We start from the raw sequence: 24,760 nt of genomic DNA on the forward strand, positions 1-24,760 counted from the left end.
TTTACGTCCTATCTGACTCCTTCTGACTTATGTAACACACTGTACTTGTATTGTCCTCTGGTTATGGATGCCCTATAAAGCTCATGGAAAGCAAATATGAAAATATGCTGGTATTAAGTATAGTTTATTTTTTATAATAAACACATTAAATACATATATACAATGTTTCATATTTTTTACAACTTTGTGACAATTTGCATTTTAAAGTTAATTGTGGCATTTAATGAACACTCAAAAGTGAATCAGTTGTCATGAGATGCTTATAAGCAATTTGTTAACCTTCAAAATCTGTAGCATTTATGTCAAGAAAGATACCCAACAATTAGGAAAAACAAAAATAGTAAAAATCCTCTAGCTAAGGTAGTCCAGACCAAGCTCACGATCTGGAGATAGGTTTATATGATAAGATAGAGACAGGTTGCCCCAGAAGTATTTAAGTATGGGTCAAATGCAGGAGACAAATTCTCCTAAGGAGTTAATATAATGTACCTTAACCATAATATTAACCCCCAACACATTATTTAAGTTTGACACAATACTCTTAAAGGTCTCTTGAAGGTCTCTTGTTTTCGTCTATTTCTGTTGAGATGATTTTTTGAGTTGTCATTATGAAACACTACACTCATCTCGAAAATGTTCCCCTTGTGGACTTTAATAAGAAATCACACAGTTTATTTCATCAGCTAGTTCATCCTCATAGCGGGATACGGATCGGTTGGCTCCTCTGGCGATCAGGTCTGTAGCAGCGCTCTCCATCTCGTCCAAGCTCATGTGACACGCCTCTGCGATCTCACGCTTCGCAAAGTTCACAAATTTGGGGTCCCGAGCATAGATTCCAAGACCCTCTGAGATCAAAATCTGATGGGTGACAAGCACAAAGAGACATTATAGGCAGATCTCACAGTAAAAAATGTATAGCCTTAGTTGTAATAGTAGTATGTAGCTTTTCTAGTGGAGGAGGGCCACATGCTTGTTTCAGTGGATATATTAGGGCTTTTGATTGGAATGTTCCACGGTATATCTATCTCTATGGAGACCAACAGGTGACAGTACTTGGTCAAGTTACAGGCCACATACAGTATTTTTGATAAATAAAAAGGTGCAATTAAATAAATGTAAAATCCATAAATTGAATGTGATACTGCATAATATTCTTGGCAAAAGCAATAACATCTCCATAAAGACAAGTAAAGTTGCAGAATGCACCTAATTAAATTGTATAGTTTGTTTGTTTTTTTTATATAAAGTTTTATAAAGTTTTTTTTTATAAAGAGCATGTTAGATTTTTACTCACCGACTCTACCAGGCTGTCTGCACTGCCTTTGTCTATATAATTTTGACTGACAGGAGGTAGTCTCGAGCTGGTGAAGGTTCGTGTCTGACTGGGATACCACCCTGGGGTGCTCCTGGCTGGAAGACTGGCTGACCCACTGCTCCACAGAGGCTGAGAGGTGCCCGTTGCCTCATCCACCAGGAGCATGGGAGTGTATATGAGTTTCCCCCTCCGACCTGATGGAGCAATTATTGACGGGACAGGGGTGGTACCAGCTGCAGTCGTATTTGCCCAAGAAGAAGAGGACAGGGAGGAGACGCTGCTTCGCCGAGAGTCAAGGCTGTGTTGGACCTTATATAAAGAAATTAAAAACAGGATTTAGTAAAGAGTAGAGCTGTGCAATTAATCTCATTTTAATCAAATAGCATTCAATAGGGCTTTTTAATTGTGAAGTCTTTGGAAGTGAAAGCATGTACTTTGGAGAGTTCAGATTTTGTAGGAATAAATTAGGTGTCTGTGTGTGTATGTGTGCATATGTGTGTAAAATTCTTTATGTATTGTACTGTATGTATTAAATCTGATCACTGTTATGGCCATATCACTCAGCACTAGCAAATAGAGATACATCAATTGCACTGTGTTTCCCAATAGTTTTGTTCCCACTACTACTTCAGGAAATAATTATAATAATATTGCCTTTGCAAGTATGGAATGAAAAATAAAGCAAACCAAGTCTAAATCATGACTAAACAAGTCTAGCATGAGTTCACCCGTAGTCGTGATCTGGACGGGGAGGTGTTTCCTTGGTATGTTCCAGGTATAGGGAGGTCATCTACGCTGCTCTGAGGCCGCAGACACTGAAAATTAAAGGCAGGCTTGCGACCTATAACAAAAGTAAAGAGAAAACATTTATGATGGCAAAAGTTGACACTGTTAATTTTAGTGGAAATGGTAACTATAATATTACTGGGAATCAGATTACATTACAATTTTTTTACTATGTATATTATATTTACTTGATATGGTATTTCTTTAATTACTAATTACTATTAATTAAGGTAAGGTAAAGGTAAAATAAGGTTATTTTAATTATCCTGCTAGTTATCAAACTATTCTTAGTATCAGTTAGAATCTGGATATCAATTTGTTTGACAAACATAAAATAACAATGCAACTGAAACCCCATTAGACACAAAAATGTGCTATAACATCATTACTTTATAACTCCATAACTTTTCCCATGAGACAATGTTACCTTTTGGTATGGCAGGCAGAAGTCGTCTCCTCACAAACTGTGCATTGCCATTTTGATTGTTGACATATCCATTTCCACTGTAACCGCTGCTCTGCCCGTTGCTCACAGTACTTCCGTTTCCATTGGTGCTTATGACACTGCCATTCTCATTGTACCCTGCATATCCATTACCGTTGTACCCATTACTATGGTACCCATTGGTATTGTACCCGTTGGTGTTATATCCATTGGTATTGTACTCATTGGGATAAGGACTAGGACTTGGAACAGCACTCTCTCCATTTAGGTTGGTGCCATTGAATCCATTAGTGAAGCCATTGACGTTGGATGTGTCGTAGGGCATCTCTCCTATGCTGCTCGCTCTGTCCACACTGGTGTCATGGTAGCCAGTCTCAGTCGGAGCAGGGGATACGGCATCAGGGTACCCAGACCTACTGCACACAAAGAAATTAATTAATACACAGAAAATATTCAAAGCAGTTTGTAAATCAGTAAAAACAGTAAAACTTTTCAAATTCTGTTGAGTACTCAGCCTGTTTAGGCAATTGCTTGTCAATGCCCGATTTCAACAGACCTTAGAGGCTAAGCAAGGTTGGGCCTGACTACTCCTTGGATGGAAGCCCTTGGGTAACTGTTATCACATAAGTGCTTAAATGTGTTTTTTACCTGTCAGATGCAAGACTTGCTCCATCAATTTCACTGTGGTAAACCGGCTCCTGCACTTCTGGAACTGCTGGTTGTGGTGGGGCAGGTTCCTCCACCATCACTTCTGCCTCCACCGTCTCAGCAGGAACAGGGGGAGCAGGGGGATCAGTGGGAGCAGTGGGAGCAGTGGGAGCAGTGGGAGGAGCGGGAGGAGCGGGAGGAGCGGGAGGAGCGGGAGAAGTGAGAGGAGCAGGAGGAGGGGATAACTCTGTCATCCTGTTTGGAGAGAATTATGATTTTGATATAATTTGTGAATCATGTTTTAAAATCCCAAGTCAGTTCACACTGAACTGTTTATTCATGTCTAATGCATCACCATTCACACAGAGAAGGCTGAAAGATTAACTGCTGAACTAAAAGATTCGCAATTATTAGTGGACAAAAAAAAATACAAAATTAGCATAATATTAACATAATAGGAAAATAAAAATTAACTTTTTTTGTGGAATATGCTGTATACCTAATGATCATCTTTGCTCTTATGATAATACATTTTGATGCATTTTAAATGTAAACTCAAAATATATTGCAAAAACAAACTAAACAACCTATTTGCAATTTGCAGATTAGGTGGTTGTTGCAAGGATACTTGAGAACCACCATTTGAAAATAGATTCTTATATAATCTCTTTTTAGTCGTTCCGAACATCTTTGTCTTGAGCGTTCTTTAGCACCCTGAGTACCCTTTATACTGTGTACCAGTGTTTATTTAGCCATTACAAATCTGTTTACTGGTATATTGCCAATTATATATTTCTGTTTATGATTATCCTACAGAAATTCTAAGTGTGTAAAATGTAGAAAAAATAACATTTGTTTGTTTTGTGTTATTTTTGTCCTTGCATATACAGCTATAGAACTGTCCCTTATCACATGACCTGCTACCTATTTAAAGAGTTACCTTTACTTTTGTGCTGTGCTGCCCTGAATAAGACTCCTGTACTTGAAATGTGTTGCCATTTTTGTTATAAAATTATTATAACAAATAATTGACTTGTCTTGGATATGTCTCTCCTTTACAACAAATAACATTTAATTTTTAAAAGCTTTTCAATACTACTTTTCTTTTAAATCAAAAATTATTCTGAGTACACATGGTTGGGAAACACAGCTCTAATTAGCATACATTTGGTTTGATATATAGTAAAACAAGACATAAACTTACCTTGTGACTGGTAATGGTTCAGACTTGACCGGCTGTTCAGTCACGACAGTGACCCCTACCAGCTCTGATCCAGGCTTCTCAGCGTCATGAAGACCAGTCACCTGCTCTGTGATCACATGGTCTGTCACTATGTGCCCATTGGCTGGTTTGGGTTCAGGTTCAACAAACACAGTGGTCTGCTCCACCAGGGTTTCTATGGGGGGCATGGGCGTGGCGGCAGGGGTGGTGTTGGCAGATGTAGCTTCACTGGTGAATATCTCGTCTCCTGTCATCTCTCCGTCCAGCCCCTCCTCATCCTCCAGGTCCATGGCCAAACGCATTTCTGGGGCCAGGTCCTGAAGGGAGCGCAGTCCTTGCTGTGAAAAAGAGAATAATAGTTTCAGATGACATTACAATATTCTTTAGACCTATTTATGGGTTTTATCGTCCTGTTTCTAGGCACAATTTTGAGCATTTTCTCTTCACCATTCAATATAGAAAATATCAAAATATTCAGTTTTAACTAACTAGTAACTGGTAAACGCTATGACAACTGTGCTAACTTTTCATGATTCTGAAACGCATGGATTAATTAATCCAGCAAGCTTTTACTACAACTTTATTACCCACTGCTCAGTGAGGAGCTCAGGTCTATTTCAAATGATCCTAACCAGTTTGTTTAGCTAGAATTGCAAGTACATGTCTTCATGAATTCCAAAAGTACTTGAAATTCAATTGATGTTGTTTGTGAGAGCAACCACTACCAGCATTTCATTAATTGACTATTGGCTATGTTAAGACATGTTCCTGTTATAAATGATTATATTTGACATTAGTGCATTATTTCCCTTATGAATTTTTCCATTTAAGAGGAAAACATGCTTCTGATCCCAATCTGATCAATCAATCTCAAAATAATCTCATGTATGAATATAATCATATCATATACTGTAATAAGAATAATTAGAAACTCCAAAACTTTGTAACGCCTCACCTGTAAAGAAGCTGCTTTGTCCTTCTTCTTGGACTTTCTTTCCCGCTCTTTTCTCTTTCTGAATTTTTTGAAGTAGTCCTGAATCAAGAAACTGGCGTAAAACTTCCCACAGGTTACCTCATCTCCTATGAATATGAAAAAAAAAAAAAAAGAGGCACAGGTACAGTGTATCATATTACATAATGAAATAGTTCCTTTTTATTGTGTTATGTCCCAATGTACCTCTAGGGGGAGGAATAACTTCATCTATGAGTTTAGGCTTAGTTCTTTTCCAGAGCTTCTTAATGATAAGCTTCAGCTCCTCATTTTGCTGGTCAATGGCTCCTGAGAGAGACAAAGGAAACATATTGACTGAATATATTACAGAAAGTGCTATAGAAGCATATATTGACTTATGTTTTTATTCCTCTACATATTCAAACCTTCAGTCTTTATTTTCAGTGAAGTTCGGACCAGAGCAAACAATGTTGCATTAAAGGTAACTGTGCCATCATGGTGGAGAGGGACATTCATAGCCACCAGTCTCTGTAAAAGCAATATAAACATTCTTTATATAGAAAATTACAGTTGTATAAATACCAATTATTCTCCCTAAGACACTCATTATCTTAAAAATAGACCTAAATAAATTGCATATTTTTTAATAGTAGCAATGGTTTCTTATGTAAGCAATTATAGTTCATGATAAAATGGCACTGGCAGTAGCAACCATGTTTGCTTACCCTGCAGCAGACCCGGTGTGGACATAGTTTACCAAAACCCAGAGGAGGCTGAATTCTGCGTAGCATTGTCACTAGATCGATGTGTTTGATACGACCCCTGCAATTCAAACGATAATACATTTTTTGTGCATTTACTATTATCTATTGAAATGACAGTAGAGAAATGTGTCTGCAAAGATCAAAGATCTTAAAGGGCCTATATTACGGTACACTATTTTCTTACACTTTGTAATGCTTTGTTGTTTTTTCGTCATCAGCATACCTGGTTAGTTATAGTTGTGTCATGTTTAACACATTTGCCTACACTTAATTTTACTTGTCCCCACTCCCATAGGGGTCCACTTCTAGGTGGCAGAGTTGAGTCAGGTTACTTTGGGGATCGCAAAGAAAAAACAGGCAAAGAACAATTGGTCTTCGCCAGTAACTGAGTAACTGGCGAAGGCCAATTATGTTTTTGAGAAGGTAACAACATTATAGCATGACTTAAAGCTCACATTTGTGTAATATAGGATCTTTAAGATAACTTTTAATAACGGAGAATGTCTTACGTGGCCTCTGGATCATAATCGGACCAAACCCTTTTGAACTCATCCAGGTGATGTGTGCCAAGTACAGTCCAGTCACGGGTCAGGTATTCAAAGTTATCCATAATGACAGCAATGAACAAATTAATAATCTGCAAAAAAGAGACAAGAGTCAATATCTTAAACATACATTTTCAATATAAATCAAATAGTTTAATTTTAGCTTTTTGCAGCATTTTCATCAAAAAACAATATAACCAATATTTAAATATAAATGACTGCACATCTCCATATTACTGAAAATTGTATATATTAGCCACCATTGGCCAACTAATGGTTTAATTTAGTGACTATGCAATTTAAGAGTTCTTAAATCTATACTATGATTTAAGGACAACACAGGCACACAGCTCCACTCTGTGTTGGTCCTCACAAGTTGAAGACCACCCACAGACAGAGAATGACTGACCCTGAAGGAATGGACACTTGAGTTACTGCATTTCAGGCATTTGTTATGTAGCAACTTGCATAACATAACACATACAACCTGTTTTAGCTTTATATTACACAAAATGGACTCTTGTGAGCTTTTAGTAATATTATAATGCTGTTAGCTCACCAAAAGCAAACATGGAGTTGTGTTTAATTCACATATGTTTAAGTAAGCCTTTATTATTAGTGTGTCTACATTTCCAAAACTCAAAATGCTCTGTTCCACATTGTGATGTCATGAAGCAGTAGTTTTCAAGTTAAAAGTTACTTTTTGTTCAGTAAAGATTAGTAATACCAGGTCTGAAATAAACCAAATGATTCTACTGAAGGTGTACGGAGTTTAAAATCATTATTATTATATTGGGTTATCATATGACATCACAAGGTGGAACAGTACCTTTTCAGTTTGAGAGAACAACCTAAATATGCAATGATTTGTGTTAATGTGTGAATGAAACAAAACACAACTCAAATTCTGTTTTTCAAGAAGAAAGAACATTATATTATAGATCAGAAAATTGCCTAATATGGGCCCTTTAAATGTTATACTCTTTACTGTGTGGTTCTGTATTGTACAATTAGGGCACATAAAATACAACCTTTGTGCTCACAGCCACCAGACTTTGTACTCTATCCAAACCTTTCAGACTCTGCACAATAAGCAAGAAGAAGATGTAAATGTTTTTATTTGAATGGTTATTAAAGTTATGTCCATTTGTTAATTAAGTATAATATTTTACCACATAAAAAACAGCTGATGGAGCACGCTGAAGATGCTAATAGGAGTCTACATAAACAATAAACACGTTTTTATTGTATTGTTTGGACTGTCTTTTAATTATTGTACCTTTTGTCATTTTTAAGGTATGTGCACCTTGTAGCTATATTTCCACAAACTAATTTCTTAAAGCCCTAGAACAAAGGCTTTTTATGTTTGAGTTGATATATGATAGGGCAGAATAAGCTTTGTAAATTGCTACTACGACCACTGCTGGTGTAATGTAGTTATCCAGCTTTCTGTCTCTGATGCCATCTGTACTGCTGGAGATCACAACATGAACATGAATTAATTTGTCCTAAAGATAATTTATTGATGGGCTATTACTTGGTTTCTGATGGCATCACAGCATTTCATGGGCTTGTATATTCAAAGGGTCTATATTATGCTATTTTCTGATCTGGAGTTGTGTTTTGTTTCATTCACACATGTTTAACACAGAAAACCTGCATATTTAGGAGTTATTTAGGAGAGTTCTTATCTCAGACAGAAACTGTAAGATGTTAACCCTTATTAACATTGTTCCACCTTGTGACACAGTATTTTGAACTTTGGAAATGTAGACAGACTAATGATAAAGGATTACTCAAACATGTGTGAATGAAAGAAAACTTAACTCCAGATTTGTTTTTGATGAGGTAACATGACTTAAAGCTCACAAGAGTAAATTTTGTGTAATATAGGACCATTAAACTTAAAGGTAGGCATATATTGAATTCTGCAGTTGTTTGCTCAGAGATATATATAGAAATATTGAGTATATTGCCTAAAAAATAAAATTTTAAAAAGCCACACAAAATAAAATGAAAGTTACAATGGTTTTATGAATCACTAATCAGTCGAGATGAAATAGAACTAACACACAGTGTAATCTTTAAAACTGGTGTATACAGTTATATCGCTAGATTTGTGAATGATTTTACAGTACATTCAATAAATGGGCACTACTTGAGCCTCAAGCAAGATATTTAGGAGCACATTGTAAAGGAATGCCATATATTTGTCATATATTGTTTGACTGATAGTGTAAGTGTGGATCATTGTTTCCTCACCAAATAAGCGCAGAGCATGAAGAAGCTGATGAAGTAGATGTAGGACAGGTTACTACCACATGAATACTCCTCTCCTGGCTCAATGTCGGCCTCAGGGTCACAACGTCTCCCGGGCAACGCTGCCAGCATGATCTCTTGCCACTGCTCTCCTGTGGCGCACCTGCCATCACACCTTTTAATTAGAATAGGAAGTGTGGCTGTACAGGGCATTTTGCAGGACATGCAGTGTGAATTTGTCCTTTTTATAACATCATGTCACTAGAGCATCACTGGACTTTCAAGTATTTTTTTATAATGCAAGTAACTGTTGTTGACTGTTCAATTGTCCTTAGAGACCTGTACTACAAAGCTGGCTGAGCTTGGATCCCTGGATCATCCCATAATCAACAAAGGGACTCTATTATCTACATGAGGAAGGAATTGCAGATGCTGAAATAAATCCATGAACAGTGAAAGATGTGTGGGATTTTTCCTAAGTTTCAGTGCCTTTCCTATATACAAGACACTCTGTCCCAGGTATGCAGATATGTTAGCCCAAAAATATATCTATTAACAAAAAAGATTATTATACAATATAATCAGATGAAATCAAATTAAATAATTTTATGGCACCATCTTTGTTCACCTGAACAGCACCAAAACCGCCATAAAGAAAGTTTGGAAGTTGCAGTTTCGGTTGATTTCAGTGTCGTCATCAATGGCCACTTTTCCAAAGGTCTACAAAGAGAACAAAATACAAAGGTAAAATGTACTGCTTTAATGTAACAGAAAAGCACATATTTACTTATCCAAAAATCGTCTTACCTGCATGCCGATAACCGCATAAATGAAAAATATCATGGCAATGAGCAAACCAACATAGGGCAGGGCCTACACAGGAAAAGATATTTACACTTACAAATTGTAAAGTTGGCGCATATAATCTTGTATAATGTAATATAATGTATTTTATTTATTAAATTTAAATGACCTGCAGAGATTTGACAAACGTCCAGAGAAGAGTTCGGATGCCTTCTCCTTTACTGAGGAGCTTCACCAAACGCAAGACTCGGAATAAACGGAAAAATGTGATAGACACTTTACCACTTTCACCTTTGCCCTATGAAACAAATAAAACAGCATTAAAAAGTGTTTAAAATGATTTAGATTATCATTTATAAATTCGTTTTGTGTAGGCCTTACCTCACCATGTCCACCCCCTCCCTGCATGTAGAGAAGAGAAAACAGAAAGTATTTAAAGGTCCTCTATGTAACTTTTCTATTAGGGGACTGCCACCTGCTAGTCTCCATGGTGAAACTGTTGCTTCATTTTGAATGATCCACAGTATGGCAGTTAACTTAAATACAACTATTTTATAGCTCAAAAATACCTTGAAAAAACTGTAACTCTTTTTGTGAGTGGGGTCACCTCTCCACAGATGTGATTTCTAAATTGACTTGTTGAAGTTCCATAATGTGAAGCATTCCAGTCCAAGAACAAACCTCTCCATGATGACAAACAAGTGGCATACTCTCCATCAAAAAAGTTATGTACTGTATAAGGGTATAAATTCCACTTACACTAAACTCAGACACGGCAATATCCAGCACACTCCCCACAACAATCAAAGCATCAAATGAATTCCAAGGATCAATAAAATAGTGCTAAATAAGAAAAAGAGAACAGTATTACATGAGCTGTTTACTGCATTAAGATAACGATAAAATTTGACCTTACATGAGCCCGTAGTGCCATTAACTTGATAATCATTTCAATTGTAAACACAACAGTGAAGATCATGTTGAGGATATCCATGATAGAAGTGAATAGCTTTGACTGCTCGTAATGCTGAAACACCAATAAACAATGATTGGAAAAGTTGAATTATAAAGGATTATAAATCTATTGCTTTCATTTGGAAAAGAAATTTGTACCTGAACAGCCAGAGTCAATGTGTTGCCCAGAATCAGGACAAACATGATATATTCAAACTGACTCGAGTTGATAATTTTCCAAAATTTGAGCTGTGATGGATTCTTGGGAATGTAGATTTTTATAGGCTGGGCTTTCAGTGCATAGTACACACACTGGCGCTATGTGGAGAAAATCAAGTTGAATAAATTTAAACTAAAAACATGTCATTTACACTGCAAAAAGCAACATTCGTAAAATGAGAACAAGAAAATCTTCCCTTCCATTAGCAGATAATTTTGCCTTGAAATATCTAAAAAAAAAATACACTATGTAACCTTTGTCTCCATAAAGATGTTATTGCTTTGCCTAGATTGTTCCATAGTATTACAAACATATGATTGCATCAGTTTAGATCTATGGAGAGGCGAACCACCTCAAAGTAAGTATGCACTATTATAATTCATGGTATTTTAGTAAAACAAATACCTGGAATTGAATAAATACTAGAAACATAAGTTGGAACATTCCAGGCAAAGCTGTAGCATCTCTATGGAGAAAAGCAGTTGGTGAACCTTCCACCAGGAAAGTACATATTGCACACATACATATTAAAGCATTTTTGCAGTGAGTGATTGAGCATGCTGTATAACTGACCTGGTTTTTGTTTAATTCACAGTTTTTAAATTCAGCCTCTCCTTGCTCTCGAAATGTGATGATGACAAAACCCACAAAGATGTTCATCATGAAGAAGGCAATGATGATGATGTAGATGACGAAGAAGATGGAGATTTCCACTCTGTAGTTGTAGATGGGGCCCCGGTTTATAGCGTTGGCGTCTACAGCTCGGTATAGCAACCTTTGTACAAGACCCAAATAAAAAGGTTTACAAAAAAAACAAAACATCTGAATTAAAGATGTCTCAGTTCTACCAACACATTTTGGTGTAAGATACTGATAGAAAGTAATATTTTAATGTCCATGTATACATTTGCTCATTTGTATGTGTATGTACCTATATGTATAATGGCTTTTATGAAATCTTAATGCAACAAAATTTTCTGATCTGAATCTGATTTAAATTGAACTGTACATGCCAAAAACATAGAAATTAATATACATTATACAGCAAAAAAAGTTACAAAAGCTAGATAAGAGCTTAAAATTAGATATGGCAATCTGCTGTTATTTCAGTATTTTGATGCATTATATTATTAATATATTGGATGATTTCACAGTGAACACCAAGATCTGTTGTTGTAATATTTATTAAATTAATTTCATATATAATTTCATGGTTTGCTACTCACAGAGGCCAGCCTTCAAATGTGGAGACTGTGAATAATGCCAGCATGCCCATGGGCACGTTGTCAAAGTTGAAGTCACTGTTTTGCCAGATCCTCTCTTTGACCATGGGGTGGTCCATATCACCATCTTTGTACACCACAAATGTCCCCCTGAAGTCAGATGGAAATGTATCAATTAAAATCAAACCGTTAAGAGAAAATATCAAATCACATGTAGATACTGACTTGCATTCATCAGGAGTGTGTTTGGCTTCATCTGTGCAGCTATAAAATCTACCCTGTAATACGATGAGCAGATAAAAAATTGTTTCTGATTATATTCAAAAAAACAAGATAGGTCTTGATATTAAAATGTTAGCCAATTGAACAACTTGCTAAATGCTAGATGTTTTTTTAGCATTATAATAATTCAAACTTTTTTGGATAAAAAACATTGACAAGTCAAAATAGCAAATTAACTGTAATGTTACTGGTGAACCCTGAATTTAAAGATCTCAATTGAAAACTCACTTTGAAAAGCTGGACTCCGATACAAGCGAACATGAACTGAAGAAGCGTGGTCACAATCAGGATGTTTCCAATGGTTCGTATGGCTACAAACACACACTGCACCACGTTCTGTAAAGGAATTAAACATTAGAAGATTAATAATAACTGGTTAATATAAAAACTAATAATGATAATATACTAATAATATTAATGATATCTATATCTCTATATATCTCTATATACAGTCTCCCTCTCTCTCTATAGATACAGATAGATAGATATAGAGGTAGAGATATATAGAGATATATATAAAGATAGATATACAGATAGATAGACAGATAGATAGAGAGACAGAGAGAGAGAGAGAGAGAGAGAGAGATCAATAACTACCTTTAATCCTTTAGCTCTATTGATGGCACGCAGAGGTCTGAGCACTCGCAGCACCCTGAGAATCTTTACCACAGAAATGGCACTTGAGCTGAAAGAAACAAAACACAGCATTTAGAAATTATTACTATAATTTAAATGGTTATAACAATTTGAATAGAGCGTCTTATTGTCCAAACTCACTGTAGGAAAAAGGAAGTGAGAGAGACACTGACAACCAGTAAATCCAAGAGGTTAAAGGCATTTCTGCAGAAAGAGCCCTCGTGCAAAAAGGCCCCGTACACTGTCATCTGTAAATAAACACATAAATATATATATATATATATATATATATATATATATATATATATATATATATAGGGAACAAATTATGTAAAAATAACTTTTTAAAATAGAAATGTATAAGCTTAATCAATTTATGTTTTTCTTTCATCCGTAACTTACTAGTTAATACAATATAATTTATCATTAATATATCATATTCATCCATCTTTGAGTAATTTTGTATTGTCCCAAATTCAAGACTACACCAGAGCTCAGAAAATGTTCAACAACTCAAAATCCTTCCTGATTTTTTTCCCTCATGATTTTGGTAGTTCTATGGTCTTAAAATAGAAGACAATTAATTTGTTTCTTAAGTCTATTTAGATGACATTTACAATGAACAAAATAAACAAAAAAGAACTATCTACTAGTATGTGTCATTGGTTGACTACTAAAATACAAGAAAATATGTTCTTTAAAAAGATCTTACCTTTAAAACAATCTCAACTGTGAAAACTGATGTGAACACATAGTCAGCGTATCCAAGTACCTGAGAACAGTCAAAACAAAATAAAATTAGGAGTATATAAAAAAGTATTGGACATATGGGATGAAATTCAGAATTATTTGAATGTCTTCTCACGATGTTTCTGAATGAGTGAGATTTGATGGGGTCCTCAGCAGCTAGAGAGATGCTACTGAGAATGATGAAGACGAGGATGAAGTTTGTGAAGTATGGATGATGGATGAAGCTATGGCAGGCCACACGCAAACTGAGCACGGGAAAACAAATAATTTAAATGCAAAAAATCTAATCCCCCATTATTATATGTAGAAATTTGTAACCAACTTTCAATCTTTTTAAAAATATGTGTTACTTTACCAGTTTTTTTTCCCCAAAATGAAAAATGAACTTCCATCAGGGATTGGCACAATCTTCTCTTTAGGTCCTGAGAACTCCGGTTTCATTGGAGCAACTCCTAAAAAATGTATGTAAGCAAACATGCATACAATATCATTAACAAATCTGTCCACCCTATAGACATAGATATAGATATATTAGATATATTAGATTATTTATTATTTTATTATGCAAGATCTCACCTTCAAGGCCCTCTATGGCCCTCAGTTCTTCATTATCCTGCCAGTCATCTTCTTCGTTCTGTACAGAAAGACATCAACAGATAATAAATTACTGTGATGACAATAATAATAATAATAATAATAATAATAATAATTTAGTTATAATACTACTACACTATATAAAAATATATTGTAAAAATTACTCAAATTCTAGAATCAAAATAACAAAAACTCAACCGGGACATAAACAAGGCTAAATTTGCACAATAAATAATAATGATAAAACTTCACTGTGACTTTTAAAATATTTTAAAGACATTAGAACATTCAAAAATATTATTACTGTTGTTTATTTTGTAGTAATAATTAACAAAATAATAAGACCAAATTAACCTGGACCACTCATAAATATTGAGTAGTAGTAATTCAGCATATACTTTATATAAAAATGCACCCAGTATAGAGTAAACACATTCTTACCCCAGCATCTTCACCTTCTTTTTCTTCATCGTCATCCCACTCTTCCTCCTCTTCTTTTTTCTCTCTGTGAAAACAACAGTGTTTTTTAATCACCATATTCATAAACTCTGTTGTCACCATAAAAGCCGATTTAAATTAACTCATTAAATTCAGCAAACCTCTACTTACTCAACTTTCTTCTTCCCACCACCTCCTGCCAAGTTGTCTACAGCGATAGCCAAGAACACATTCAGCAAGATGTCTGGTTAGTAAAGTTAAGAATTTTATATTTAAACAATTGTTTTGTCAAATTGCATCTCATTACACAAAATTCAACCTGTATGTTCTCTATAATGCAAATAATTAATATATGCACTAATAAGCACTTATCAAGTCCCTCAAAAATAACTTTGCACTCCCCTTGTCTGTGGTGATATGGTATGCTTGTTGCCAGAGCTGCGCAGAAGCAAGGCTGACAATCTGGCCACTCCAACCATCTAATCACTCACATACACATGGTCATTTACAGGCAACATGAGTGATGTGCCTTGCAAAAGGACAAAACAAAAGTATATACAAATCAGAGGTGTGTGTGGTTGATTCAGATAATAAAAAATGAGAAATGGGTGTCCAGTTTTCGTTCTAGTTTGGACACAAAATTGTGCATGTACAGTCCCTGACAAAAGTCTTGTCACTTATCCATTTTGTAGAAACAAAAGCTTATAACTTGACTTTAAATTAATCGATTGGTTTTAGAAATGTCTCATATGAAAGCTAAAACCCTCCCAAATTATGCTCAATAAACTAAAATAAATTTGCTTCACTGAAAAAAGATTGATCATTTAATGAACACAGAAAGGTCAGATTTTGGCAAGACAAAAGTTGTCGCCTACAGAAAATTGAACAAATAATTTACTTCAAATACAAAAATATGTTGCATAATGTCAGTGAATTAAGTAGTGGTGCTGTGAGATCCATATTTAATATCTTGTATGACTTCCATGAGCTTGAAGGACTACATCCATGCGGTTCCACAATGATTCATACAATTTGTTGATGAAGTCACATCAGGAATAGCAAAGAAAGCGTCTTACATGCCTCCCAGAGTTCATCAAGATTCTTTGGTTTTGCCTCCATGCTTCCTCTTTCATTCTACCCCAGACATGCTCAATGATGTTCATGTCTGGTGACTGGGCTGGCCAGTCCTGGAGCACCTTGATCTTCTTCGCCTTGAGAAACTTTGATGTTGAGATAGAATTATGCGATGGAACACCATCCTGCTGCAAAATTTGACCCCTTTTATGGTTGGGAATGTAAGAGGTAGCCAATATGTCTTGATATTTTAGGTTATTGATATTGCCTTCCACCCTGCAAATGTCTCGCACACCCCCATACTGGATGTAACCCCAGACCATGATTTTTCCGCCACCAAACTTAACTGTTTTCAGGGTGAATCTTGGATCCATGCGGCTCCAGTAGGTCTCCTGCAATATTTGTGGCAGCTGTGATGTAATTCAACTGAGGATTCATCTGAGAAATCCACCTTCTGCCACTTTTCCAGTGTCCATCCTTTTAGCAGGCTGTGGGCCTTGGCAAATGCCACACGTTTTTTTAATTGCCTTTTGTTTAGTGCTGGTTTCTGTGCACTGATTCGACCATGGAGGCCATTTCGAGACAGAATTTTACAAACAGTTGTGGTTGACACAGGGACTTGAGGTGACCAGGCCTGGTGGAGCTCTGCTGCAGTGGAAAAGGGGCTGGCCTTGGATTTGCGAATCAACAAACGGTCCTCCCGAGCAGTTGTCTTGCGGGGTCTGCCGGACCTGGGCTTGTCAAAAACATCTCCAGTCATTTCAGATCTTTTTCTTATTCTTTGTACTTGACGCTGAGACACATTGAAGGTGTCAGCCACCTCAGCAGTGGATCTGGTCTTCAGCCTCTTGATAATTAACGCTTTGGTCTCAGGGTGGATCTTAGGCATGTTGTCAGAGGTCAAGTTGCAGTTGATGTGAAGGTCTGGTGTGCTGGGGTTCTTTTTATACACACCCACTAATTGATTGATCAGTAACTGATCACAGGTGAGGCTGTAATCTAGGATTGTGTGCATCATATGACAAGGTGACAAGACGTTTGTCTTGCCAAAATCTGACCTTTCTGTGTTCATTAAATGATCAATCTTTTTTCAGTGAAGCAAATTTTTTTTAGTATATTGAGCATAATTTGGGAGGGTTTTAGCTTCATATGAGACATTTCTAAAACCAATCGATTAATTTAAAGTCAAGTTATAAGCTTTTGTTTCTACAAAATGGATAAGCGACAAGACTTTTGTCAGGGACTGTACAGTATTTCTATAGTAGAATCAGAGTTTCAAACACAACCAAAAAACTTTCAAGATGGTCTGAAAACTCAAGAAAAAAATACAAAATGGATTTAAATATGTTCACTTGTGTTTGATGTTAAGTAAAAAGATGACAGTGACTAAATGAAAAACTGTTGGCTAATTTTAGCTAGCTTGTGACTAATATATTTTGAGAGGGACAAGTTTAACAGCACAAATCAGTTCACCTGTTGTAGTTCCAGCTAAATCATCTCTTTCTGGTCAGAAAACAAAGCTCAGATTAAAGCCTAAATTGAGTAACAGATTGTCAGACAGAGTAAAGCATACAGTTAGCATCACCCCCCCAGGGAATGTTGGGAATACTTGCTGCAGTGAGTAACACATGCTAATACTAGATTGGTTTAGTATTGATCATTTTCTGGGCATTGTTTTTGACAGTCCTAGTTGCCAAAAAGTTTATAGAAGGATACAGTTACCACAGACGAAGAGGATGACAAAGTAAATGCAGACCACCATGTTTGGAAATATCGGGCCTCCATATGCCATGATCCCATCATACATGACAGCGTTCCAGTCCTCTCCTGTCAGGATCTAATAAAATAAAGCATAATATGGAGTAAGGGTCACCATTGTTGACAATAACTAATTCCATGATAACAATGATGAGATTATATTTTGTAAATGTGAAAAATGTGCTTGTAAAAGTCTGGGTTAGGTTCAAGTATTTATGGGTTTTCAAATTTCTTCATGAGTTGAAGAGCTTTGTGACACTCTTCTTATTCATAATATATGATATTTTGATTTGAATTGCTTAATTGCTATGGTAAAGGTGGACTGTTGTTGCCATAGCTTGAAACTCATAAATAGCACAAAAGGTGGAGTGACAGTGAAATTAAACACAAAGGTGCAGAAAAGTGTAAAGTTTTTTGTTTTTTTTCCCCATCATTTCTTCTCAGAGATAACATAAATTTCCAAGAGTTATGATAAACGTAAGTGTAATAACCTGGAAACAAGTGAGTAGAGCCTGAGGGAAGGAGTCAAAGGTACTTCTCTTCATCTGAGTTTCATCAAAATTGAATTTTCCTCCGAACAACTGCATGCCCAGCAGAGCGAAGATGATGAGGAAGAGAAAGAGCAGCAGCAGAAGGGAGCAGATAGCTTTCATAGAGTTCAGTAAAGAATTGACCAAGTCTGACAGAGCGGCCCAGTGCCTAAAAATTAAAGCAAAAAGAAAAGAATATACAAATAATTGACAGGTATTCGATTATTATTCTGCAATGTAATGACAACACACTGTGAGAGGAAGAGTTGCAGATTTGATTTTAATATTTATTGTACTGGACCACTATAGTCCAGTTCTGCACCATATGGTGATTTTATTGCTCAGCTGTGGAAACACATGCTTTTTTTTTTTACTTTGGACCAGGAGTCCGTAATAAAGATATCCATCCAGCTATGTATCTACCCATTTATCTATTTATTTATTTAAAGAAAATCTAAAAAGGATAAAGAGTGACTCTGGTCTAGAAACTGCTTTATTAAAATAAAAATATGTAATCCATAATCATTAATAATTATTATACATTCTACAAGTGCTTAAAAATACATATTTGCATTGATGTTTTTAGGTCCATAATCTCACTAGATCAAACAAAAAAAAAGAAAGAAACAGCACAACCCCCATTTGAAGTGAGCTTGGTCTAGTCTAGTGAATGTTGTGATGTCGTCTGAAGCCTGAATACTTACCGAGTCATCTTAAAAATCCTGAGCAGACGGATGCAGCGCAGCACAGAGATACCAATGGGAGGAATAACCTCTAACTCCACCAGGAGGAGCTCCAGGATTCCTCCACACACCACAAAACAATCAAAGCGGTTAAACAGAGCCATGAAGTAGATCTGCAGTCCGAAGGCATACATCTTCATCAACATTTCCAACGTGAAAAGGAGCAGCAAGATCTTATTGGCTCGTTCTGAGTGAAAACAACAAAAACAATGTTTGTTAATGTTTATTATTATTAAGCTCAGAAGTAGGCTATAAAATAATAACAATGTAATCAGTTTTATTTCTGAGCATTATTTATTCATTCCTTATACTTGGTGATAGAGAAAAAATATAGAATTATTTATAATATTGTGAATGTTGTTTGAAAACTATGCTTTATTATTTTGTGTCAGTGCATTATTATTGTGATTTTTGTCTTTTTTTATCTGATATAAGTATTTAGCATATAATAAAATATAAAAAATCTTAAAATTATGCAAATAAAACAGGAAAAAATAAATAAAACTCTTGAAGGGTAAATGTCAAAAAACTAAATTACAGACTAACCTTGCATTTCAGTGAGCCACTTGGGCTGTCCGTAATGCTCTGAGGCACTGGCTACTGTGTTGAGGAACACCAGCAGCAGCACAAGCCAATAAAAATTTGTGGTTTTCACAGCCACACGACAGTTCTTCCTCATGGTGTGGTTCAGCTGACACAACTGGTCACTGCACACAAAAAATAAAAAATTAGGAAATAAGGTTATAGTGGGTTTTAATTGTTTGCAGAAAAAAGAGACATGAATCATTTTAAACATATTACAGACAGATTTACTTTCTTTTTTTTCTTTTACATACACATGTATTATCAAAATATGTATACAACTATTCAATATGGAAACTGTAGACAGAAAAATCTTACCAGAAGCTATTGGCCATCATCTTTGCCCTTTGGAGACAAAAGGTAATCAGGGTTAAAGTCATGTTTTGCACCAGCACAGAAAAAGTGAAACATGTGAAAGTGGTTTTACATGAGAGAAGCACAGAAGCCATTGTCATCATCGAGGTAAGCGATATCATCGTCCGAGTCAGACTCTGCAACAAGACAGGCTGTCAATACAGTTTTCATGTAATAAGGTGACCCAAATATCAATCAGTGATATACATACCTCCGCCATCCTCACTGTGTTTGTACCAGCCAAACTTCTTCATCATCTTTTTCTTTGCAATTGCAGCACCTTTCAGATTGAATAAGATTTGGTGTAATAGGTTATAAAGGGATGGACAGATATTTAGCTGTAGAAAATATATAATACATATACATAAGGGCTGATTAATATGACAAAAAAAAACAAATAAATTAATGAAACATTAAGACATCCCTTTTTTGCTTGTCAAAAAACACTGAAATTTAATATTGGGCAGCACCAAATTAGGTTACACCATGACCAGTAAGGGCTAATGTATGAAATGAACAACACTGACAACATGACTCAAAGCTCATGAGAGTAAATTTTGTGTAATATAGAGCCTTTGAGACTTCATCAACATATTGTTTTAGATATTTAGATTAATTCTGTGATATTGTGAAATTGTATGTCTCACGTTTATTTCCCTCTTCGTCCACGTCTTCAGCCTCTATGAGCCAATCCATGTAACCGATCATGTCCTCCTCCATTTGCTTACTCTCTTGAGCTTTTTGCAACTCACCACGAGCCACAGCCTTTTCTCTTTCTTTGGAGAACTCTCTGGATAAGAAATAAACAATTTCAGATCTGTACATTTTAATCAATACATGTTAAAAAATAAATTAAAATAAATTACTCACCCGCTCAACACTCCCAAAACAAGATTGATAATGAAAAATGAGCCAAAGATGACCAGGGAAACAAAGTAAATCCAAGGAATCTCATGGCCAATGGCATCATTCATCTATGCAGGGACAAGCATAGTTATATTAAGTAATTAAATTACAATGATGTATAAAGGTAATAACGTAATAATAGAATAGAAATAATGTAGGACCTGGAATAGTGAGGGATAAATCTATTTTACAGCCCTCTATTTAAATTATTCCTATTTGTTTTTCCTAGTAATTTGTAGTCTTTATATTGGGATAGGGTGATCATATTACCATAAAATAAAGAGCATTGACAAATGTGCTTTTTTCCAGCCAATTATAATGATATGATTATGCTATAAAGCAAAGTGGCAAAGAAATATTGTAATTACCCAGTAGAGAACATCTGTCCAGCCCTCCATAGTGATACACTGAAAGACTGTTAGCATAGCAAAGAAGATATTATCAAAGTTTGTGATGCCACCGTTGGGACCCTCCCACTTGCCCCTGCATTCTGTCCCATTGCCAATACAGAAGCGTCCATTCCCTGCAAACGCACAGGGGGATGGGTCATCTTCTACAAAGAGACCTGTCAAAACAAACGAGATATGATTACAAACTAACAGCAGTGTTAATTTTGACTACAAACGGTTTCAGTCAGGGTTCTTTCACACTGGAACAAATGTCAAATGGAATTAGGTCTGAAGTGGGACTAAACTTGGACCAAGATAACATAGATTCCAAGAATACTCACCTGAGGTTGAGGAAAAACAGGTTTTGTGCATTCTACCAATGAACAGCTCCAGTCCAATGATGGCATAGATGATAATTACAAACATGACCAGCATTCCAATGTGAAGCAGGGGGACCATGGCTTTCATAATGGAGTTCAACACAATTTGTAAACCTGGAGAGACATTCAAACATTTCAAGATATATAAACAACAATTTAGCACAAACCTACCCAAACAAAAATTATACAGCCTTTAACCAACAGTGGTGAACTTAGATTTCATACACCTGTCTACCTTTCTAACCAGCTTTAACAGTTTCTGCTACCATGAGTTGCCTGTTGGTAGGGTACGGACAAAAATGTTGGTTCCCATATATCTTCTCCTTTATTGAATGAACATATGAAACCACTGCAGTTTTAAAGTGGGAAATCACAAATTGTAGTTTTTAAATGATTGTTTTCCAAAATTATTACTAATTATTAATTATTATCCATCAAAAACATTTTTTGCAAGTACATGAGTTTAAGCCAAATCTACTTTTTATGCTTGAATTATTTTTTTATATGTACTGAAGTCATTTAATGCCTTAATATAAGCGACAACTGTGTCCAGATGTCTCTAAAATAGGCAAAATTAACAAAATAATGGTCTTTTACATACTTGGCACTCCTGATACAAGTCGAAGAGGTCTCAGCACTCTGAAAGCTCTGAGGGCTTTGACATCTAGGCCCCCTGGCTTCCCTGCAGCGTGATGTGCTTCTCCTGGTTTATGGTCCGTCATCCCTTCAGCTATCACACTGAACAAACTGAAAACAAGATGAACATCTCATGCAAAGTCAAATATTCAGTCAATGTTAAATCCACTGCTCTTTAGGCCTGTCACAATACCATACTAACACAATAACCTAGAGTAGGATTATCCCGAATAAAATATTCTAAATGTCAAAAAAAAAACAACCAAAAAACATGAAATGCAATAAATAATTGAAACACTTTAGAAGATAGTTTGTATCTAGTTTGTGTCATAGAAGTTCAAATCTTTATTTTTATAGTGCAGAAAAATAACATGTTTCCTACTAAAATATGAAAGAGATACCAGTGACAAATATCAACCTCCAAAAATTATATCTATCTATCATTTATTGAACGATGAGTCAATATTGATACTTTGCAGTGATATCACACTGGGGGTGTTCAACATGTTTCTCTATTGGTGGAATATTGAGCTGTTACCACGATGACACAATGTACACAGTAGCAAACACAGAGAAAAAAGACTCAAAAAAAAATAAAAAAATAGTCAATGCATTTAAATAACACCTTTTCATGAGCCTGTGATCAATACAAACATTCAAGGTCCTGTTTAGGAGTTTGATTTTCAACAAAAAAGGTGAGAGTGATTAACTGAAAAATTGTTGGCTAATGCCAGCTTCCTTGTGACTGTAGTTTTATGTGTGAGAGACTTGTTTAACAGCACAAATCACCTCACCTGCGGTAGTTCCAAATAAGTGAGCTCTTTCTGGTCAGATTATGTTAAAATTAAGATCAGATCAAATCTAACTTGAGTAACAGAGGTTCTAACAGACTACTGGTCATGTAATGATAGTGACAATGATGTGGTGACTGTAGTGCAGTCAACTTACCCAACAATGACGATAACAAAATCAAGCAAGTTCCACCCGCTCCTAATGTAGGCACTGGGGTGCATGACCAAGCCGTAAGCCAGAATCTTTGTAAAGGTTTCAATGGTGAAGATCACAAGGAACACATACTCCACTTGTTCCTGAGCAGAAAGAAAAGACACATGAAAAATTTGTTCAAAGGTTTTATGATGTGCATACAGGTGAGCAACACTGACAAAAATAATATCTCAATAATTATTTGCATTATCTTGCAAAGAATGTGCCAAAAACATGCCTGTAAATGTCTTACACAAAATATGATAAAAAAAAACAACTCCAAAAATATTAAATACTGTTGTTTTAAAGATTACACTAGATGTTTATTTTTGTTGTCATTTGTTTTAATTATAGACAGTATATTCAATGTCGTAATTTAGCAAATTTCCAGAAGAACAACTGCTATATGATAAATTTTTCAATCTAACTCCCACCTCTAGCATGATGTTTTCTTAGATATTAGCAAAGATAAGGTAAAACCTGCACGTTTCTGTGTTTGTGTGCTTGGGCTCGCCTCTCTAACCTCTTAACCCACTGCCTAACACAGGCTTAAGTCTTTCAACAGCTCTATTTCCTTAAGTATAATAACTTATCTCACTGATATCTTATTTTACTACAAGCGCAAATCCCTGCTTTTATCTGAATCAATGACTATAACCAGCTAAAGTAACTACAAATACAGAAACTGGATACTGAAAAATAACAAGTCACCATCAGGACTGGTGTGGTCAACTATCAGCTTAGCTTCTCTGCAAAATCCAATAAAGGGATTGTCTAACCATCTATCCTGCAGCACAAGTGGGTGTTTTCTGAAACATTTTCAAATGAAACTTTTGGACATTGGACATTTTAATCAAAATTAAACATGCATAATAATAAGAAATTGTATTTTTATGATCTCTAATTAATGTTTAAATTTAGTTTGTATGTGTTTCTGATCATATGTTGTTTCATAATATTTGACAAAAGTGAGAAGTGAGTGTGATACAGGAGGCAGATGGTGTGGTTTTAGTGAGTGTGATCTGAGGGTCATCTCACCCAGAGTTCAAAACAAAAGAACCTTTTACCTCACTACACTGTTTGGACTACACCTGAAAATGCGCTCTGACATACAGTATGTCTGTTTGGACAGTCTCAAATGTTTTGTCTTACCAGCTGGTGATTGGTGGCATTGGAGTCATCATCTGGATATGGTTTGGTAATTCCCATAGCAACACAATTAGCAAAAATTGAAAGCAGAATGAAAATATCAAAGGGCCTGGAAATAACAGTTAAGGCCTTTACAGTACATTTATAGTACATTTCAGCAAGACAAAACATCAAATATATTATGATTAATGCATTAGTGCAGAGAAGGATATTTCCACTCCACAAGCGCCAGGGCTGCCATTCGGATGGGGTTGCTGAGGGTGAGGCAGCAGAGGGCACGGGGGGCCCTGAGAGCAGACTTGTTTGCCTGCATGGCCTTCTTGGCCCCCCCTCCTCTTTTCCGGGCTGAGCCAGTGGACCCCAGGGTGTCCGACTTTCCTCCATCCCCTCCAGCGGGGTCTGCTAAAAGGTAATGTTAGAATAATTGTATAAGTATGA

At 35.8% G+C, this 24,760-nt stretch overlaps 1 protein-coding gene across 1 annotated transcript; it reads right to left on the reverse strand.

Moving 5' to 3' along the window:
• Nucleotides 1-221: 221 nt before the first annotated feature.
• Nucleotides 222-24,382, reverse strand: cacna1fa (calcium channel, voltage-dependent, L type, alpha 1F subunit a). The gene is made up of 45 exons (XM_055165926.1): nucleotides 24,326-24,382; nucleotides 23,138-23,277; nucleotides 22,155-22,300; nucleotides 21,515-21,667; nucleotides 21,153-21,349; nucleotides 20,749-20,852; nucleotides 20,526-20,668; nucleotides 20,090-20,158; nucleotides 19,952-20,015; nucleotides 19,843-19,869; nucleotides 19,489-19,649; nucleotides 18,904-19,129; nucleotides 18,161-18,368; nucleotides 17,628-17,748; nucleotides 15,009-15,081; nucleotides 14,841-14,904; nucleotides 14,382-14,439; nucleotides 14,161-14,257; nucleotides 13,921-14,050; nucleotides 13,768-13,827; nucleotides 13,197-13,303; nucleotides 13,017-13,104; nucleotides 12,648-12,755; nucleotides 12,363-12,415; nucleotides 12,141-12,287; nucleotides 11,488-11,689; nucleotides 10,854-11,012; nucleotides 10,657-10,767; nucleotides 10,500-10,583; nucleotides 10,122-10,142; nucleotides 9,910-10,038; nucleotides 9,744-9,809; nucleotides 9,565-9,656; nucleotides 8,940-9,099; nucleotides 6,642-6,769; nucleotides 6,094-6,190; nucleotides 5,794-5,896; nucleotides 5,594-5,695; nucleotides 5,372-5,496; nucleotides 4,399-4,754; nucleotides 3,195-3,449; nucleotides 2,529-2,962; nucleotides 2,044-2,156; nucleotides 1,295-1,624; nucleotides 222-858 (listed from the first exon to the last, which is right to left on the reverse strand). The coding sequence occupies exons 1-45, from the start codon at nucleotides 24,380-24,382 to the stop codon at nucleotides 652-654; spliced, it is 6,075 nt and encodes a 2,024-aa protein (XP_055021901.1). The 3' UTR covers nucleotides 222-651.
• Between the last annotated feature and the right edge of the window lie 378 nt (nucleotides 24,383-24,760).

Source organism: Boleophthalmus pectinirostris, unplaced genomic scaffold (assembly GCF_026225935.1).
Source record: "Boleophthalmus pectinirostris isolate CB_2022bp ecotype Guang Dong unplaced genomic scaffold, ASM2622593v1 HiC_scaffold_8, whole genome shotgun sequence".
Lineage (NCBI taxonomy): Eukaryota > Metazoa > Chordata > Actinopteri > Gobiiformes > Gobiidae > Boleophthalmus > Boleophthalmus pectinirostris.

Excerpts from the sequence above, each read along its gene's own strand:
- cacna1fa (XM_055165926.1), bottom strand. The coding sequence starts at position 24,382 with ATGGGAATTACCAAACCATATCCAGATGATGACTCCAATGCCACCAAT. Across the intron at positions 18,369-18,903 it reads AGGATTTTTAAGATGACTCG|GCACTGGGCCGCTCTGTCAG; the intron begins GTAAGTATTCAG and ends TTTAATTTTTAG. Across the intron at positions 10,143-10,499 it reads TTGCCGTGTCTGAGTTTAGT|GGAGGGGGTGGACATGGTGA; the intron begins GTAAGTGGAATT and ends CTCTACATGCAG.